This window comes from Polistes dominula, unplaced genomic scaffold (genome assembly GCF_049000335.1).
Source record: "Polistes dominula isolate Pdom_NZ unplaced genomic scaffold, Pdom_raw_medaka contig_73, whole genome shotgun sequence".
NCBI classification, from domain to species: Eukaryota; Metazoa; Arthropoda; class Insecta; order Hymenoptera; family Vespidae; genus Polistes; species Polistes dominula.
The window spans coordinates 8,337,628-8,351,814 of record NW_028300951.1 but is presented as its reverse complement, the minus strand read 5'-3'; the positions used below and the strand labels follow the sequence as shown (position 1 = coordinate 8,351,814).

The 14,187-nt window shown below is 27.0% G+C and overlaps 5 protein-coding genes across 6 annotated transcripts; 3 read left to right on the top strand and 2 right to left on the bottom strand.

Moving 5' to 3' along the window:
• The first annotated feature begins 89 nt into the window (after positions 1 to 89).
• LOC149032701 (dual oxidase-like) lies at positions 90 to 7,223 on the top strand. 2 transcript variants are annotated; one of them, XR_016176489.1, is made up of 21 exons: positions 90 to 263; positions 353 to 709; positions 809 to 975; positions 1,082 to 1,328; positions 2,486 to 2,713; positions 2,838 to 2,921; positions 3,129 to 3,220; positions 3,291 to 3,587; positions 3,666 to 3,838; positions 3,943 to 4,064; positions 4,138 to 4,356; positions 4,455 to 4,559; positions 4,627 to 4,766; positions 4,851 to 5,102; positions 5,196 to 5,336; positions 5,395 to 5,570; positions 5,661 to 6,169; positions 6,309 to 6,539; positions 6,640 to 6,733; positions 6,804 to 7,013; positions 7,103 to 7,223. XR_016176489.1 is itself a non-coding variant. In XM_089172229.1 (20 exons), exons 1-20 carry the CDS (start codon positions 167 to 169, stop codon positions 6,916 to 6,918), a joined length of 3,846 nt encoding a protein of 1,281 aa, XP_089028355.1. In that variant the 5' UTR covers positions 90 to 166; the 3' UTR covers positions 6,919 to 7,014. The 2 variants fall into 2 exon arrangements, 1 of the variants encoding a protein (XP_089028355.1); XM_089172229.1 differs by lacking the exon at positions 7,103 to 7,223 and having other exon boundaries at positions 6,804 to 7,014.
• LOC107069482 (pyruvate dehydrogenase E1 component subunit beta, mitochondrial) lies at positions 1,324 to 2,489 on the bottom strand. Its single transcript, XM_015326827.2, has one exon. It carries the CDS (start codon positions 2,436 to 2,438, stop codon positions 1,365 to 1,367), a length of 1,074 nt encoding a protein of 357 aa, XP_015182313.2. The 5' UTR covers positions 2,439 to 2,489; the 3' UTR covers positions 1,324 to 1,364.
• LOC107069475 (dual oxidase 1) lies at positions 6,981 to 8,450 on the top strand. Its single transcript, XM_015326813.2, has 7 exons — positions 6,981 to 7,013; positions 7,103 to 7,223; positions 7,306 to 7,535; positions 7,628 to 7,786; positions 7,877 to 8,032; positions 8,125 to 8,253; positions 8,322 to 8,450. The coding sequence occupies exons 1-7, from the start codon at positions 6,981 to 6,983 to the stop codon at positions 8,448 to 8,450; spliced, it is 957 nt and encodes a 318-aa protein (XP_015182299.2).
• A 617-nt stretch (positions 8,451 to 9,067) lies between these two features.
• On the top strand, positions 9,068 to 9,830 carry gdl (gonadal protein gdl). The gene has a single exon (XM_015326829.2). The coding sequence runs from the start codon at positions 9,190 to 9,192 to the stop codon at positions 9,712 to 9,714; it is 525 nt and encodes a 174-aa protein (XP_015182315.2). The 5' UTR covers positions 9,068 to 9,189; the 3' UTR covers positions 9,715 to 9,830.
• Positions 9,831 to 10,005: 175 nt separating this feature from the next.
• twisted (Protein O-mannosyl-transferase 2) lies at positions 10,006 to 13,951 on the bottom strand. The gene is made up of 14 exons (XM_089172232.1): positions 13,636 to 13,951; positions 13,477 to 13,560; positions 13,295 to 13,379; positions 13,103 to 13,207; positions 12,900 to 13,008; positions 12,562 to 12,830; positions 12,222 to 12,328; positions 11,954 to 12,146; positions 11,672 to 11,875; positions 11,376 to 11,527; positions 11,206 to 11,294; positions 10,976 to 11,124; positions 10,490 to 10,899; positions 10,006 to 10,145 (listed from the first exon to the last, which is right to left on the bottom strand). The coding sequence occupies exons 1-14, from the start codon at positions 13,716 to 13,718 to the stop codon at positions 10,040 to 10,042; spliced, it is 2,145 nt and encodes a 714-aa protein (XP_089028358.1). The 5' UTR covers positions 13,719 to 13,951; the 3' UTR covers positions 10,006 to 10,039.
• Positions 13,952 to 14,187: the final 236 nt, after the last annotated feature.

Genomic DNA, 14,187 nt, shown 5'->3' with positions numbered 1-14,187 from the left:
CTAAAAGAATTCAAAATTGCGTTGTATACGTAAATCTTTCTTTTTAGTAACCGTTTTTATTTTTCTCCAGTCAATTGCATTAAAACATTATAAAACTATAACAAACAAAAATAAACAATATTTAAACAATTAGACAAAATATTCTATTAAAGAATATAAAAGAAAAATGATTTGGTTATTATCATATTGGTTCGTTTTAATCGTTCATTTAAATTTAATTAATTCAGATACTGCAAATGTAACGCCTATGGAGACAAAAATTCGTAAGTAGAAATACTTCATTATAATTTTAATGTAATGCACATATAAAGAATTTGTATATATGTTTTTTTAATTATATACTTGTTATCAGCTAACAACAAACCAAAAGTCTTCTACTTGACTAAAAATAAAGAAAATTTAATTCAATGGTTACTTACTGGATGTTGGGAGCCAAATGTATCTATTGAATGCAACAACTTTAAGTACCGTGACCCAAATCCAACTGAATATCCTGGATATGATGGATGGTACAATAATATTGGTCGACCAGAAGTTGGTGCAGTCGATACTCAACTTTTAAGAAGATTGCCTGCAGCTTATAAAGATGGAGTATATAAACCTGATTTGAAAAGTAGACCAAATCCATTGGATATAAGTAGAGAATTATTAAGTGGAGAAATTGGATCTGAATCTGTAAGAAAAAGAAATGTATTACAAGTATTTTTTGGTATGTGAATATAAATCTTTTAACAATAATGTGCGAATAGCAATGATTATTAAATTAAATACAACTATGAATATGATAACTGATTAATATATTATATAGGTCAACAAGTTGTGGAAGAAATATTGGATGCCCAAAGACCAGCATGTCCTCCTGAATATATTAATATAGAAATGACAGAACCTAAAGGTAAAATTAAGCAAATGCCTGTACTGCGTACACGTTATGACCAATCTACAGGTACTTCTCCAAATAATCCACGGCAACAGGTTCAGTTATTTAAAACTTTTATTAAAAAAACAAAACAATAATAACAATTGATAAATAATTTCTTGAAATATTATTTTATTTATATAAAATTTTGTTATTCTGTAGTTAAATGAAATAACACCATATATAGATGGAGGATTAATTTATGGTACTACTAAAGCATGGTCAAATATATTAAGGACATATGCTAATGGAACTATTGATACAAATGGTTTACTTGCAACATCTAAAGATTCGAATCAGTATCCAGAAATAAACACAATTAGATTACCAATGGCAAATCCTCCACCTCCTGTCGGACATGATAAATACGTTTCCCAACATTATACGGAGAATGTCAACAGATACTTCAGTAAGTATAATTTTACTTGAACAATGACAAAAATATTCAAATTTTTAATCCACAAACTTTCTTAGCATATTCAGCAATATGATAATCTTTTGGAGTACATTCGTATTCAAGTTTTTCTGAATAAGGCATCGGAACGTCAATTCCAGTACAACGAATTGCTGGTGCATCCAGTTCAAAGAAAATAGGATTTTCCATAATAGTCGCAACTATTTCAGAACCTACTCCACACCTAGGCCAACCTAGTTCGACTGTCATTACTCTATGTGTTTTACTGATGGATTTAAAAATCATTTCCCAATCAAGAGGTCTAAGAGATCGTAGATTAATAACTTCAGCCTCAATTCCCTGTCCTGCTAAAATATCAGCTGCTTGCATAGTATATACTGTCGCTTGACCATGAGTAATCAACGTAATATGCTTTCCGGATTTTTCTATTTTTGCTTTACCTATTGGTATAACAAAATCTTTGTCCATAGCTTGATCCGATAAAGGAAATTCAAAATTATAAAGAATTTCGCTTTCCAAAATTAAAACAGGATCTGGATCCCTTACGGCAGCTTTCAAACTACCTCTATAATCTTCGCAACTTGTAGGAGACATAACTTTCAAGCCAGGAACACTCATATACCAAGCTCCAAAACATTGTGAATGCTGAGCTCCTAATCCTTTAGCACTGCCATTTGGACCACGAAAAACTATAGATACAGGATATCTTCCTGCGCTCATATAACAACTTTTAGCAGCTGAATTTATTATTCGATCCATAGCTTGCAAAGAAAAATTAAATGTCATAAATTCACAAATTGGTTTTAATCCAGCCAATGCAGCTCCTATAGTTATACCACAGAAACCTGCCTCGGTTATTGGTGTATCAATCAATCTTTTATCTCCATATTTTTTCCAAAGTCCTCGTGTTATTTTATATGCTCCATCAAATTCTGCAACTTCTTCTCCCATAATAAATACTTTTTCATCTCGTTCTAATTCTTCGTCGAGAGCCAAATTCAGTGCGTCTCTTACAGTCATTTTGGTAATGGATCTAAGAGATCTTTTTTGTACAAAATGAGATATTGATAATAATGATCGTCTCAAGAAATAAATGGTTAACATTTTTAAGGAAATATTTAATAATTTGTTTGCATTAATCTTTGTTTCAGAATTAGGAAATCCAAGAGGGAATGAAAATCCGTTTCTTTTGACATTTGGAATAATTTGGTTCAGATGGCACAACTATATTGCAAGATTTATAAAGAGTCAACATGGAAATTGGACAAGTGAAAAAATTTACAATGAAGCTCGTAAATGGGTAATTGCGACGCAACAGCATATAATTACCAATGAATGGATAAAAGAGTGGCTAGGAGAGAAATTACCACCATACGAACGTAAGAATAAAAATACAATTAATCAGTATTAAAACAAAATCTGAATGATATGTTACACAAAATAATTTATATTATATATTTAAAGATATAAAGAACTTTATCAAATGTTATATATTTATCATAGGCTATGATCCTAATATCGACCCACAAATAGATCAGTTTTTTCAAGCTGCTGCCTTCCGTTATGGCCACACTTTAGTACCAGCTGGTAGGTTTAAAAAATGATATATAAAATAATGAATTTAATACTCGATAGTAAATGTTAAGATATTTCATTCATGGCCTACTTAAAAAGAAATAATTGAAATTCTATTTAAAAACACACACAAGGTGTGATATTTAATTTTATGAATGTATTTATATATTTGTATCTAAACATATAAATTGCATTAATCACACATTCGCATCAAAACAGGTGTTTATTTACGAAATTATACAAAAAATAAATGTAAGTTAGAACTTAATGCGCGAGCTATTAGAACATGCAACAATTACTGGATGCCAAAGGTATTGATCTATAAAAAAATCAATTTGTTATTATCAATATGTTCTTATTCTATTAAAAGTTATTTTTTAGAATTCTTTGTTCCAAGATGAATCAAAATTAAATATTAATCTCAATATCGATGAGTTAATAATGGGGATGGCTGTACAATTATGCGAAAAAGAAGATCATAAAATAGTAGAAGATTTACGTGGTCATTTATTTGGACCACTTGAATTTTCAAGAAGAGATTTAATGGCTCTCAATATACAAAGAGGTAGAGATCATGGATTACCTGATTATAATACTGTACGAGATGCATATAATTTAAGTAGAATTGAAAGCATGGAACATTTTAAAACTTTGACATCGCATAAGATTGACCCACAGGTACGATAACAAATTTTTAAACCTCTATTTTCTTCTACATATTACTAAATAATCTTTCGTGTGTTGTCCACGTATTAGATTGACAAATTATCTAAATTATACAATAACTCTGTCGACAATATTGACCTTTGGGTCGGTGGAATATTAGAAACTCGTGATAATCCTGGAGAATTATTTAAAAAAATTATCATCGATCAATTTGTGCGTATACGCGCAGGAGATAGATTCTGGTATAAGAATGACAAAAATGGGTTCGTACAATACTTTTTACACTACATTATTACAATTCTTTAAATCTATGTATTTTAGAAAAAAAATAATGAATTAATTATACAAACTTAATTCTACTGTTTAGATTATTTACAAAAAGTGAAATAGATAGATTAGAAAATTTATCATTCTATGATATGTTGATATCTATAACCGATATGGATTACGATGATATTCCAGAAAATCCTTTTTTAATTCCTGCCGATGGTACATAAAACATTCATCTATACTATATAGATATCAAAATATAACTTTTTATAGAATACATTATTTTTTTCAGATAATAATATAAGCCAAGCCTGTAAAGATGAATTGAGAAATGATTGTTGTAAATTGACAACAGAAGAAAATAACGCTAACGAAAACAAGTGTTATTGTGCTAAATCGATTAATATAAAGAACGTTGAAAAATGTACAAATTTAAAAACCTATGATTACTTTAACAATAGCGAAATATCTTTTATAGTTACATTTACGGGATTAACTGGAATTTTCTTTGGTATATATTATGAAAATTATTATATTATTATAAGAATAATTAATATTATATTCCATATATATATCTTTATATAACTCAAATAATAATTTTCAATATAGGAATAGTTATATTTCTTCTTTACAAGTTACACTTTAAGCAAAAGAAACAAACAAAATATCGTATGACACTTCTTGTGAAAGAAAATAAAAAGCCGATATATGCGGGTAAGATATTTATTAAACAACTATTCTCTCACAATATTATTTTATGTTAATAATCCTATTTTCATAGCTACCGAATGGCAGGGCCGAAGATTAGAAGCAAAACTTGTAATTGTTATTTTCAATCAAGAAAAAAAGCTACTTGAATTACAAAATCTTTTTGGAAAAATAACGAGGATCATTGACTTTGAGCATGATAACGTGGTAAAAGTAATTATGGATTAATATTAAATCTTTTTATTAAAAATACATTTTTTTTATCTCGGATATGAAAAAGATTGATCTTATTTTTAGATATATATTCCATCCGACAGCAATCATATTATGATTAGAGTTGAACAAAATTATGATTTAGTACTCAAATTTGATTCATCTTACTCAAAAATTTTATTTCTCAAAGCATTTGAACAATTTATTTTGAATATTTCTAGAAAAAATTTGGAAAAGATTACAAATATTAATAGTGCGAAAATGTTGAAGGAAGCAATTACGAAGAAAGATCGTCAAGATAAATTAGAAAAATTTTTTCGTATTGTCTTTGCACAGGTATAATTCTATAGCGAATAGAAATGATATTTTATTATGTGAAATTATTGATATTTTCTTTTGTAACATTTCTTAATATTTACAATATTGCAGGCATTTCATATAGTACATACCGAAGATAAAATAATGCAAATAAATTCGGAAATTGCAAAAGAAGTGATTTATACGGAATTGACTATTACCGAATTTGCAGAATCATTGAGTATGCGACCGGATGCAGAATTCGTTAAAAAGGTAATAAATCATAAAATTTAATTAATATGCATCTTAATAACAATTGGATTTTTTTCAGATATTTAATTTGGTCGATAAAGATAAAAATGGTTTTATATCCTTTCGTGAATTTGTTGATATGTTGGTAATATTCCTCAAAGGTAATGCCGAAGAAAAGATGAAATTTATGTTTGATATGTATGATATAAATGGTACAGGAAGACTTACAAAAGAAGATTTTATGATTATGTTAAGGTAATGGTTTAATGCTTTCTTTATTTTCTCTCTACTTTGCATGCATACGTGAATCCAAATAAATTCTAAATAACGTGTTTTTATTGTTAGATCCTTTTTAGAAACTGTCAATACTGATGTAACGAATAATGAATTAGAAAATCTTATTCATTCAATGATGAACCAAGTTAATTTAGCTTCTAAAAAAACTATTAATTTAATGGATTTTAAACATCTATTTAGCGAATTTAATGATAAACTTAATTATATAGAATTAGAATTTAACGTTAATTCTGATGGAAAAACAAGGAAGTTACATGCAGGTGCTGGAACTATCAAATCATCGTTTATAGGAGAAGTACAAAAAACAATGGATACTTTGTATAGTGATCTGGATGACTTGGAATCAAGAGTTGAGGGTAAAATTACAGAAAAAAATATGAATTGGAAAACTGATAAAGAAGCAATCGATAATCAAAAGATCGTAGATGATACCAATGAATATAAAGGTATTTATTGGTATCCGATAATGAAATATCTTGCTAATAAACGATTAAAAATATTTTGGATGTCACTCTACACTGAGATCTTACTTTTAATATTTATAGAACGTGCATACTGTAAGTATCTTTCATATTTTCATATTTTTTCTTATAACAATATGTAATACATTTTATAGCCTAAACTTGAGAAATACTTAAAATGAATTCAAAATAAAAATCAATTTTTTACATTAAAATCGTTCGAAATCATTTGCAGATTATTCAATAGAACGAGAACATACAGGTTTGAGGCAAATTTTAGGGTATGGTTTGGCACTTACAAGAGGGGCAGCATCAGCTATGATGTTTACATATTCATCACTTTTGATTATGACATGTCATAACATCAACACTTTACTGAGAGATACAATTTTACAATATTATATTCCTTTTGATTCTATGATTGACATGCATAGATATATTGCATATTGGGCTTTAGTATTTACCGGTATAAATTTTATTACATCTTTTTCTTTCATTGATAAAAAGTTTATAAAATATATTTCAACTTCTGCTATTTTAGTTCATTAATATATGTTATAATGTAGTATTACACGTTATTGGACACGGTTTCAATTTCTATCACATCGCAACGCAAACAGCCGATGATCTGACATGTTTGTTCCCTAATTATTTTCATTCGTACGTATTTTATTTTTATATAACGTATGATAAAAAAAATGATCATATAAAAATAATTGTCTTTATTTAGAACCGACGAACTTCCAAAATTCTATTATTGGATGTTTCAAACATTAACAGGCATAACTGGTGTATTGTTGACTATACAGACTGGTATAATATTTTTTTTTCATTGCCTATTGTAAGAAGAAGACTTTATAATTATTTTTCCTACACTCATTCTTTATATCCAGTCTTTTATATCCTTATGATTCTACATGGTACAGGAAGATTAATTCAAGTATATTTATCATTTTTATAATATAAAATTAATTATTTATTTGTTCTTTTTAACTTAATAATTAATATAATTATAATGTTTAATAACAGGAGCCATATTTTCATTATTTCTTGTTGGGTCCAGCAATATTATTTATCCTAGACAAAATAATTACAATGACAAGAAAAACGATAGAAATACCAATATTAAAAGCAGACATTCTACCTTCAGGTAAGACATTAAAATCCACATGAATAATTATTATTATAATTATATTTATGAATGTTATCATCGTACAATATATGATATATAGATGTAACATGCATAACTTTTGCAAAACCTCAAAATTTTCAATACAAATGTGGACAATGGATAAGAATTGCGTGTCCAGAATTAGGAACAAACGAATTTCATCCATTTACTCTTTCTTCTGCGCCTCATGAACATAACTTAACGACACATATCAGAGCAGTTGGACCGTGGACTAAAAATATTAGAAGTACATTAGAGCTTTCGATATTGGTTAATAAAATGTTACCAAAGGTAAAAATAATATGTTTTAATACGAAATTGGTATAACTTTATAATATTCACTTTTCAATATATATATATATTTATTTAACATTTTGTTATAGATTCATATAGATGGGCCATATGGCGAAGCCCATCAAGATTGGAATAAATATCATGTGGCGATAATGGTGGGAGCTGGAATAGGCGTAACACCTTTCGCATCTATATTAAAAGATATAGTTTTTAAATGTAATCACAATTTTGCTTTAGGTTGCAGAAAGGTAATAATAAATGATATATTGAGATAATACAAATAATTAATAATCTTGTAGCTATGATAATAGTATTAAAATAAAAATTTATTTTTCTAGGTATATTTTATATGGGTAACAAGAACACAAAAACAATTTGAATGGATGGTCGACATACTTAGAGAACTAGAAAAATCTGATATAAACAATTCTGTATCTGCACACATTTTTATTACTCAATTCTATCAAAAATTTGATTTGCGTACCATCTTATTGGTAAAATATATCTTCTAAATGAATAATTTTTAGATAATATGTGTAATGACTTTTTATAGACATATGTTAATTTAAATTTTCATATCTTTCAGTATATATGCGAACGTCACTTTCAAAGAATATACAACAAGTCTCTTTTTACTGGTTTAATGGCAATCACACATTTTGGAAAACCTAAGTTTTATCAGTTTTTTAAATCAATTCAAAAATTACATCCTAATGTAAGTATAACAAACAAATTTCTACAATATTAAATTATTATAATAATTTTATCTTAAATTTTGTTCAGGTTAATAAAATTGGTGTATTTAGTTGTGGTTCGCCATCAGTTATTCATTCAATCGATATGGCTTGTAAAGCACTTAATTTAAAAAAATGTAATAACACGTTGTTTCAACATAAATATAAAAGTTTTTAAATCTTTTTAATATATATTTAGAGATAATATTGTATACATATGATATAAATTGAATATCACTTAAAATAAAATATTTAATATTATGAAAATTACCTGACCAAAAAGGAAGTAAATGAAACCCAGTAGCCATGAATATATGATTATTAAATGTTAGTAACTTAAATACACTTAAATATTCTCACTTTAATCACACCGATAAAACAATAACATATGACAGCAGCCATCTTTAAAGATACAATTATAAGAATGAATTTTTACGTGAAATCGATATGGTAGGAATTGAGCTTATATAAGAGTGCTTATATCAATGTATACTGTTCTGTCGTTAAATTTGGTTAACTGTTTTTACCAAATGCAGTATAGCAAAAGAAACAAGTTTCTTATTGATAATACATGGAACTAATGTAGGTAACATTACCAACCATAAATAAAGTGAAATCGAATTTCAGGAATGATTAATTAATAACATTAATAAATATTAATATGAAAAGAGAAATTAATAAAAAAATTATTACATATAAATACAGTATTTTTTGATAGTTTGTACCATCATCGAGTTAAGTACCTACTGTCGCTCTCTGTTGGTTAGGTTACTAACTAAGATGAATCTAGTTAGGAAAAAAGTGGATTTGTGAGCTACTATGTGCTTCTGTATTCTTTGGTTTTTAAATGCCTGTGTATTGATCGAATTGCATAAAGCTTACAGAAAACGTATCTGAACTATTATTTATATTGTATAATGGATATTGATAATCCAACTCCACAAGATCTTCAAAGAAAATTATATTTTTTAGTTGAACAACTTCAGCATATGGCTGGAGAACTCCCACCGAAATATCAAATGAGACTTCCTTACGAATTGTTATCTGCCTTAGCAAATTCTTTATTAAATGACACCATTTTTGAGATTGTCAAAGGTTTAATGGAAATACAACATGTTACTGAAAAACATTTATTTCAGCAAAGATTGCAACTTTTAAATCAACAAAAAATAGAAACTCAAGAATCATTGTCAAAAGTAACAACGGATGAGGAAAGAATGGCAATAAAAGCTGCACTTTATAAAAAACACAAAGATGAGTTGAAACAAATAGATATGAAACTGGTATTGCAATTAGATCAAAAGGTATCAGATCAACAAAGTATATTAGAAAAAGCTGGTGTACCTGGATTTGAAGTAACAAATAATCCAATTGAAATTCAAGTACAAATGAGGTTATGTGATTTTATAATAAGATTAAGTAAAATGGAAGTACCAAGGTAATTTCAACTTTTTAAATTATTTTGTTTACCTTAATTAATATTAAACTTCAATTTTTTATACATATAATATATTACAATATTATTATAATAATTAAATATATATAATTTAAACGATAATATATTAAACGACATTATTTTATAAAAATACTTTTTTTATGTATAAAAAGTTCATAAAAATATTTAGTAATTTTTATAAATAAAAAAATGAGTATTGTTTACATCATTATTATAAATAGTATAAATTTAATCTCATTCTTATTAGCAAAAATATCTCTCACCTTGTATAAGTAGGTGTAAAAGAAAAACATGAAAAAATTGTAAGAAATTTAAAATTCCCATGAATCCATCCATCGTAAAGAATGCATAGAGCTTTCAGGATCAGATGCAGCAGGTCCCTCCATTCCATAAGCCAACGGCGAAAATAAATAAAAGCTATAAATACGTATTACATATTAAATACATAAAAAACAATGTATTATATAAATTCGCTATTAACAATTTGAGTTCCAAGTGTCTTTGGAATAATCTCACTAAAAAGACTCAAGCAGAGCAATAGCGTTTGTCTCAATTTATATCAAGAAGATTCAAACAACGTTATTCTGTCTTTTTTTATTAAAACGACTGGCAAGTATTAGTAAAGTAAAACATACCAACTTTGGTAGAATTCTAGAGCACCATCAGTTGTGCACAATGATCAAATGTAGAAGATCTTTTCGACATGAAATTTAAGGAGTGCAATTGCACTGCTTGTGATTCAAACGGTTAAATATATTTACCTGTATATCGTAATAGAAATAACGGTACCCATTATAATATGATAAATAGTATTTCCTACTTTATTAGGCAATAATATTTGTAAACTTTCAATGATGTAATTTAAAGTAACGCCGGTTAACATTGAGCTATATAACAATGCTGGAAAATAATGATGGAAGTATAATACTCTACTCATAGCCCAAAATGGTGCATAATGTAAAAACCATCCAACAAAAAGCCATTTTCCAGCTTCCATTATTTTCTCCCTTTGCTGAAGTGTTAAAGGATCCTCTATGCAACCTCTTTGTTCTCTTATACACGCGTGTATATATAACGTAATAAACATTATAAGAAATATTATATTTCCCCACCATATAACAGGATTACCAAGCAAATAGACCCTCTGATTATTGCCAGAGAAGAATTGACCCTAAAATTAGTATTTAATTAGTAACTTTTATCAAATCTTTCATTTGTCTATTATATTAATCTGTGATAATAAATACTCTATAATTAATAGGCCATTGCCAAGGTTGAGAAGATACTTCTCCTTCTTTCACTTTGAGATCTGAATTTCCTTGCAACATGACAGCATGTGATTCCAAAAATCTATCAAGGAATCCAGGTGCATAAACTTGAAAACTTACATTGGGTACTGTAAATGATATTTAAAATTATTAATATTAAATCTAGTATATATATTAAGAATTTCTTATAAAATAAATCGAATACTTACATTTAGTATAATTATTATCTTCTATGTTCCATAATGCATTTTTGTCTCTCATATTTGGATTACATGACACCTCTTGTTGATTATATCCCCTAAAATAATAATATACATATTAATAATATATTTTTATAATAATTCTTTATTAATTCTTGTTGTTTTCCTCGCATACTAACCATTTTGGTAATGTCTTTCCACTACATGTTAATACACAATGATGAAGATAGTGAACAAATTTTAACTTACTTGTAACAGTTTCAACTATATCACCATCTTTACCATTTGCTATCAATATTTTCCAAACGTCATTGGCATCTCCTGTACCATTCTGGAAAATAGATAATGATAATAATAATTATTATTATCAATTAAAATGACAAATATTTAAGGACCCTATGCCATTGTACAGTTCGCGCACCCATAAATGCAACTTCGAATACAATATTGAATAATTAATTCACAAAATACTTACCTCACCATATCCTGTTACTTGGTAATGTTTTTTAGAAATAGGTGCAATTTCTTTATGAGAATGTAAATTTCGTTTTGTAATAACATGTTCCAAACGTATAAGATCACCCTGTTTTACCAATACTGGTTCAGACGGAATGTCATCGGTATCATACTTTTTTATCAACCAAAGATTATTATCGTCTTTATGAGAATAAGTTGTTATCTAGAAATAAAATAAAACTATTATTTTATTTAATAAATTCGAGCTTGCATTCTTATAAAAATCTTATGTATAAGAAACCTGTTGCTGTCTGGCACCAACTTCTTCGGGATATAGATGCCAATGAGAATGTAAATATCCTCCACCTGTACGATGATTCTTTAAAGTAATAGTAGCACCATATGCTAATTGTCGTGGCATAGTTGCATTGTACAAAGAATTTCCTTTTAATAATGATTGAAATTCCGAACTATAAAATCCATCTCCACTTCCGCTGAATCAAAAAAATATATTTGTTAAATAATAATGACTTTTTGTATTATGTAAATAATAAAATCGATGATCTCACCTTTTATTTAAAACTTGAAGATGAATGTAGAAAAATAACATGTAAAGAAATACTGGTAACATAATAAGACAACAAAATCTTGCCATCAAATGTTTGCTCACATAAGACTGGAAGACAAAATATTTTATATTTTTTATATTTTCTATTACAAATAAAATAAATTATATATGTAAATGGATTGAAAAGTTTTGAGTTTAATATAGTAACAATATTTTGTTTCTGTTAAACTTATCTTTTATTTAAAAAGAACTACATTTTTTTATTGTCAGAGTTAAAAAGTTTTCAATCCAATCTCATATATTTTTACCCTATAATAAATGAAAAGAAAAATAATGCTTACAATGGGTTTCGTTAAGTCCCCTAATTCTCGCCATAATTCGTTTATGGTATAAAGACCAACTAGCAAGACAACAAACAGACCAACAAATTTAACGCTAATTGTGCATGCAAGAGATACACCTGTAAATATTAGCCAACTCCACCAAGAAGATGTAAATGGTTGATGGCGAAGAGAACCAATACGAGTCATTCCCCAAGTTGCGCACATCATAAAACATAATAATATTGGATCCAGAAGAATATACTGATTTAAAGTCAATAGACCAACATCTACAATCAAATTCATTATTATGATTAAAAGTAAACATTTATTTTTATCGATTGGAGATTAAAATTTACCAAAAAGAATAAATACTGCAGAAAGCATTGCTGCATTAGTAGATTTTGTTAAATCCCATACTGTTAGAAATGATAAGGGTACTGTAGTAGCACCTAATAATGTACAAAACTATACAAGAAAAGAAATATATTTGTAAACATTATATTAACCAATTAAATTATTTTTATAATTATTTTACATTTAAAGAAACAAACATAATTACTATTCTCATTCCAACATATTTGACGTTTTCATATTTATCACCTGGCTTTTCAAATGCAAATGTACCATTGTAACCAGTTAAATAACCAGATAATGCGATAAGCATCTAAAATATAATATAAAGATTTTAACTCATAACATTCATGAATATTCACTAATATTTATAACATTTGGAAGATGACAAAATATTTACTTTTCCAAGAGGAGGATGTACATCAAAGAAAAATGTCCTATTTATATACCAACTTCCCATTTTACCAAAATGAGTTTCGTCCCAGCTGCAATGCAATATTATTAAATGCATTATTTATTATAAATAAATATTTTAAGAAAATAAATATATGTTAATGTATTTCTTTTATTTTTTATTTTTACCAGACATGTTGTGGCTCTGTAACTTTATAAAATCTAGTTCCAATTGTAAGAATTATAATAATTCCAAATAACAGCCACCAATTTCTACAAATATACATAAATCATATTATACATTTGTAATTGAATAGTTACCAATGATTAATACATTTGTTTACGTACCGATTTTGTTCATAACATATATTTTCATTTTTAGATGGTAAATGTTTTAATTTTGGAATATTTTCTTCTATAATTGTTTTCATTTTTTATTATTTAATATTATTTTTGTTAAATATAAACAGTTCAGAAAAGTGTGTATATAGTAGACATATTTGAAAAGTGCATATATATATAAAAATGCCGCGTGGCTGATAAGTGAAATACCAACTGCAATACAAGATGGACAAAAGTTCCTAAATCATTTAGGAACAATCTAGGAATAAAATAACAATCAAATTACTATAAATTACTGTAATTATATATAACAATATTCAAATTTGCGTAGCATAAATTTAAAATATATTTAACAAATTATATTTAATAGGTATCTGTGGACAATATTTCTAGGATATCGTAAAAAACAATTCTTGACTTAATATAAAATTTATTTTTTCTTAAATATATAAAATTGCTTCTTGTTTTTTACATGAAAAATATTATTTGGCGCAAACACCAAAGGGAAACAATCAACTTCAAATTATAGAAATAAAGTCATATTATAAAATATGACTA

What these genes read in the sequence shown, in the direction of transcription:
- LOC107069475 (XM_015326813.2), top strand. Translation starts at nt 6,981, where the DNA reads ATGATTCTACATGGTACAGGAAGATTAATTCAA. An exon ending in TTGCTTTAGGTTGCAGAAAG is followed by an intron (nt 7,787 to 7,876) that starts GTAATAATAAAT and finishes TTATTTTTCTAG; the next exon opens with GTATATTTTATATGGGTAAC. An exon ending in ATTTGCGTACCATCTTATTG is followed by an intron (nt 8,033 to 8,124) that starts GTAAAATATATC and finishes CATATCTTTCAG; the next exon opens with TATATATGCGAACGTCACTT.
- LOC107069482 (XM_015326827.2), bottom strand. Translation starts at nt 2,438, where the DNA reads ATGTTAACCATTTATTTCTTGAGACGATCATTATTATCAATATCTCAT.
- LOC149032701 (XM_089172229.1), top strand. Translation starts at nt 167, where the DNA reads ATGATTTGGTTATTATCATATTGGTTCGTTTTAATCGTTCATTTAAAT. An exon ending in CCACACTTTAGTACCAGCTG is followed by an intron (nt 2,922 to 3,128) that starts GTAGGTTTAAAA and finishes GCATCAAAACAG; the next exon opens with GTGTTTATTTACGAAATTAT. An exon ending in TTGGGCTTTAGTATTTACCG is followed by an intron (nt 6,540 to 6,639) that starts GTATAAATTTTA and finishes GTTATAATGTAG; the next exon opens with TATTACACGTTATTGGACAC.
- twisted (XM_089172232.1), bottom strand. Translation starts at nt 13,718, where the DNA reads ATGAAAACAATTATAGAAGAAAATATTCCAAAATTAAAACATTTACCA. An exon ending in GGGACTTAACGAAACCCATT is followed by an intron (nt 12,329 to 12,561) that starts GTAAGCATTATT and finishes TTTGTCTTCCAG; the next exon opens with TCTTATGTGAGCAAACATTT. An exon ending in AATGGCCTATTAATTATAGA is followed by an intron (nt 10,900 to 10,975) that starts GTATTTATTATC and finishes TACTAATTTTAG; the next exon opens with GGTCAATTCTTCTCTGGCAA.
- gdl (XM_015326829.2), top strand. Translation starts at nt 9,190, where the DNA reads ATGGATATTGATAATCCAACTCCACAAGATCTTCAAAGAAAATTATAT.